General features: G+C 48.0%; 1 protein-coding gene across 1 annotated transcript in view; it reads left to right on the forward strand.

Annotated features, from left to right (window-relative positions):
* LOC105891985 (glutamate receptor ionotropic, kainate 5) overlaps positions 1-5,000 on the forward strand; it is a 71,240-nt gene that overhangs the window by 42,641 nt on the left and 23,599 nt on the right. The window contains exons 6-8 of the mRNA XM_031585972.2: positions 2,143-2,321; positions 2,691-2,744; positions 3,699-3,860. Coding sequence (XP_031441832.1) covers positions 2,143-2,321; positions 2,691-2,744; positions 3,699-3,860 — 395 coding nt within the window. The remainder of the gene's footprint in view (positions 1-2,142; positions 2,322-2,690; positions 2,745-3,698; positions 3,861-5,000) is intronic.

Below are 5,000 nucleotides of genomic sequence, written 5' to 3' on the forward strand. Positions count from 1 at the left end.
AGTCCGGCAGCTGCCCACTGCAGCGGGGGAGCTCGGTGCCATGGCGGGATTAGCGGCAGGGAAAGAAATAACACGACGGTTATTAAATAGGTTAATCAGCAGCAGCAGCCTCCTCCCAGCCGAAAGGCACACTCCTCTACAGCAATTAGGTCCCTTTTCCAGTCACTGTGGCCAGGCCTTTTCCCAGCACGAGGGGACTGTCCCCCAAGCATCAGCTTAACAATGACCTCCTGTCAGCCGTAATGAGTGGATCAAAGCCGCAGAGCTGCGCACAGACATATTAAACCTGTGGGACAACGGTCAGCATATTAGCGCTCCTTTTTTGCGTAGCGGCTGCACGGGCGAAAGACGGAGGAATCTTCCGGAGCCCAGGCTTCTCAGCGCTGAAACATGTTCATGTCACAGTCGACATTTACAGACATTTAGCAGACATTTAGCAGGCGGTTTTTATTCAAAGCGGATGTGAAATGAAAGCGTAACATTATTATCCGTCTTCCGACCCTTCGCTTCCTGGTCTGAAAGAATGTGCTGGCTTATAAATGTTAATCTAGCATGCCTACATCTCATTTTATGGCGTAATAACATGACAAATTGTACAGATGAAATGGGATGTTTAAATATATATATATATATCCAGGGTAATAGTTCATGGACATCCAACCAGCAGACGTGTAGTGTTTGGATTGGGTTTGTTCATTCAGTAAAGGGATTAAAGGGGTTTAATGGGACATTTACAAGCCTTTGTAGAGGCCTCTAAATAAGACTTCATGAGGAGGAAGAGGAGGAGGAGGCTCGCACTGAGTTTGCATGGCAAGCAGTGGGTGTACGTGGAAGCCCAGCAGAGCACAGCGTGTTGAGGCAGCGTTGCATCATTTCAGCCATGCGTGTCCGCGCCATGATCCGATCCGTTTTCCCGCTTATGAGACAGATGCCAGTTTGCCCGGGCGAATCTCCCGCGTTGACTCATCTCCATAACTCACCGCGTCCGCATCCGCCGCCGAGCGCTGTGATCTGCGCTTCGCCCCGTGTGCTCTCAGCTGAACGGAGCGCGGCGCGCAGTTGATGAACGGAGCTCTTCGCTCGACTGGTCAGGCCTTGTGGAAGGTCGAGTGCGATCATCACACGCTGATCGCTACACTTTAGCAGCTCCTCCGACATCTGTCTTTATTGATCAGGCTGTTTTCCACTTGGCTGGTTTTGGTCTGCCCATTTGGTGTGTGTATGTCTGTGTGCATGTACACATAAGTTAATCTGTCCATAGGCATTTCTGCATATCTCAATATATACTTGATATATACATGTCGCGTGTCGGTTTATTGATATGAGTGTGTCTGTGCGTGTGTTTGTGTGTGTGTGTGTGTTTGTGTGTGTGTGTGTGTGTTTGTGTGTGTGTGTGTGTGTGTGTGTAGGTGTGTGTGTGTGTGTGTGTGTGTGTGTGTGTGTGTGTGTGTGTGTGTGTGTAAGTGTGTGTGTGTGTGTGTGTGTGTGTGTGTGTGTGTGTGTAGGTGTGTGTGTATGTGTGTGTGTGTGTGTTTGTGTTTGTATGTCTGTGTTTGTGTTTGTGTAAGTGCAAGAGTTATAGACACTCATAAAAGCATCTTGTATTCAGACTGAGCATCCTATCTGGTGGGTGGGTTTGCTGAGCACTGCCCAGATTCAATAAAGCCACCATATGGAAAGCATGGCGATTAGCTAACAAATTTATGCGTGTGTCAACCATATTGGCGTCCTACCCTCTGCACTGAGTGGACAAAAGAAGTGGCTAACAATTTACATCTAACAGTGTCTATAAATGCTGATCACTATAAAATGGTTGAAAAATAATGTGTGCTTGTGCTTTCTGTGGAGAGAGAGAGAGACCTTGACGGTATTTTATATTTAAGGATACCGTGCCAATATCTTTAAATAAAACTAAGATGTACAGCATACAGTCCACATAGGGCTGGTTTGCCAGATAGGATTCAAGCCAAGCCGAGATCAGAGATAAATTTGAAAAATGAGAATTCCCAACTGGTCACCACATTTAGTCTAAGACGGTAGTTAATGTTGGAGAAACTGGCCCCGAGAGACCAGAGGCTTGTGATTACTGATCGGTTAGCTGGAGGTCTTTAATTTGTTTACCCCCCCCTTCCCCTCCCCCAGGCCTGCTGCGATTGGAGGAGCTAGTCCGTCGTTTCCTCATCTCCCGGGAGACGCTGTCGGTGCGCATGCTGGATGACAGCCTGGACCCCACCCCTCTGCTGAAGGAGATTCGCGATGACAAAGTGGCCACCATCATCATCGACGCCAACGCGTCCATCTCCTACCTCATCCTGAGAAAGGTCAGCCTGGGCGACGCGGTCGTGCCTCTCTACACCAGCCCGCATACACATACCGGACAGGAAATCCATTAAATTGCAATTCAACTTTGACATTTGCTTTTTTTTTTTTTTTAAACATGGAGTGCTGGTGATGATCTGGTACAAGGATCTCGCTATCTGTTGTGTTTGTGCCCTTGGGGGTCCGACAGTGAGGCTTCAGGCCTCTTGACTCACCGTCTCCATGCAGAGCAACTAAATCTGTCTTTTTGAGATGTCTCTTTGATACAGTATGTCCTGTGCTCAATCCAACCTCAAACTCACACTTACTCTCCTTTCTCTCTTTGTCTCCCCCCCCCCCGCACCCCTCTCTTTTTCTCTCGTATGTATCAGGCGTCCGAGTTGGGGATGACATCAGCATTTTACAAGTACATCCTCACCACCATGGTACGTGTGCTACCACACCAATGACACCCTATCTTCTCTCCCATTCTCTCTCTCTCTCTTTCTCTCTCTCTTTCTCCACTCTCCCTCTCTCTCTCTTTCTCCACTCTCCCTTTCTCTCTCTCTTTCTCTACTCTCCCGCTCTCTCTCTCTCTCTCTCTTTCTGGGGCCCACAATTACCCTACCCCAGCCTGGCCCAGCACCAGCCGGCTCATCTGAAATGCATGATGGGACTGTGCCGTTTATCACGGCCGTTTCCCTCTGCCCAGAGGATGCCCTTGTCCGAGGTGACTTCCGCGGCTCATATTTTTAGATCATATCCATCTGTGGGCCACTGGATGCGTTAGTGAAGCGACACAAGGTGAAGTGTCTGTCCCAAGGGCTCTGTTTCGCCAGCTGTGCCTGCCGAGGGGGATTTGAACCCAAACTCTCCAAATCCCCCCCCCTTCCTCTCTACCTCCGCCTGTCACCACTACAACCACCTTCTCTGCTCTGCTAAGCTAAGAAAGCAAGTGGCAGTTTTGGCGGTAACATGAGATTCTTAATGTGAGCAAGTGGGCTAGCTTTGGAGAAAATAAAAAGCCTAATTTTGTCTCACTCTTTTTTTTCCTTTGTATTTTAGTACATCTTCCCATTGTACATTGTACATAGGCTGACCTTCTTTCTTTCTCTGTACTTTGTCTCTCTCCCATCGCTCTACCTCTCTCATTCTCTCTCCAACTTACCTCTCTCCCTCCCAACATTTTTCTCTCTCTCTCTCTCTCTCTCTCTCTCTCTCTCATGATAACTAACTCTCTATCGCTCCCTCTTTCGCTCAAATTCTTTCTCCTCCTATCTCTCATTCACACTCACACTCACACTCTCCTTCCGCCTCTCCCTCCCCTCCCCCCCCCCCCCCCCCCCTCCGTGTCTTTCCTCTCCTCCTTTCCTCACCCTCCTCCTCCTCTGGCTTTTCAGGACTTCCCCCTGTTGAGGCTGGATGATGTGGTGGATGACCAGTCCAACATCGTGGGCTTCTCCATGCTCAACAGCAGCCACCCCTTCTACCTGGAGTTCATCCGCAGCCTCAACCTATCCTGGAGGGAGGGCTGTGATCTCAGTCCTTACCCTGGTCCAGCGGTGAGTTAGCCACACACACACGCAGATACACACATGCCAACACATGCGTAGACACAATGTGTACACACATACATGAAAACATACATAAACACACATATACACACAAAATTGGCACATTTACACAAATAAATGTCCATTCGTACCTCCCAACACACTCATCAAGCATATAACATGTCAATCAAAGACGTATTACGTGTAAAAGAATAAACCTTCCTCCTCCCTCCTGACGTTTCCATGGGCTTTTAAAAAAAATAGCTTTTGAGAGATTGGCTGCAGTATATGTATTCAGCGGGCATATGCAGTTTGGCCATAAATCTGGCTGCCAGGTCTGCTGTGTACATGCCCTGACAGTACAATGAAAGATGTGTCCCTGTCTTTGGGTTTCTCCATTTATTATTTAGCAATGTCAGCTTGGCAGTCTCCCTGACGATCTGACTGACCGACTGTCTTTTGCGAGACGCCAGCATTCCATCTCAGACAGTGGTGGGGCCGTGCCGCCACCGAGGTCAAGAGCCTCTGCCTACTTTTCCTCTGGAGCTCTAACTGTTGCCTTTGGCTTCATTATATATTCTTCCTCACTCTGTCTCTTTACCTCTCCTGTTCTATTCTTCCTTCCTTCCTTTGTGTTCTCTCTCGCTCTCTCTCTATTCTCTCAGTCTATTTTTCTGCCGTATCTCCCAATGCTCTGTTCCTTCTCTTTCTTCCTCGTTCTTTTCCTCCTCTTTTTCTGTGACTCCCCTTCCACCTCTCTCCCTCATTCTTTCTCTTTTCCCCTAACCACTTTACTCCCTCTCTCTCTCCTGCTCTATTCCTTTTTTAGCTATCTTTCTCTCTCATTGCTTTTTTTTTTCTCTCTCTCTCTCTCTCTCTCTATCTATCTCTCACTCTCTCTCTCTCTGTCTCTCTCACTCTCTCTCTCTCTCTCCATACCCAGATTTACTTCCCTCTTAAGTCTGTACATGACAGCCTACAACCTATTTTTGACTGCCCAGAGGATATTAAGTTGTGGATGGGCAATATCTTCCTGAAACTTAATGAAAGCTAGATAGAAGATAGAAGTTATTATCTTTGGTTCCCCTGCTGCCAGTACAGACATTAGCACCGTGCTTGGTCCACTCACACCTTACCAAGAGCCTGTCG

This window comes from Clupea harengus, chromosome 19 (assembly GCF_900700415.2).
Source record: "Clupea harengus chromosome 19, Ch_v2.0.2, whole genome shotgun sequence".
NCBI lineage: Eukaryota > Metazoa > Chordata > Actinopteri > Clupeiformes > Clupeidae > Clupea > Clupea harengus.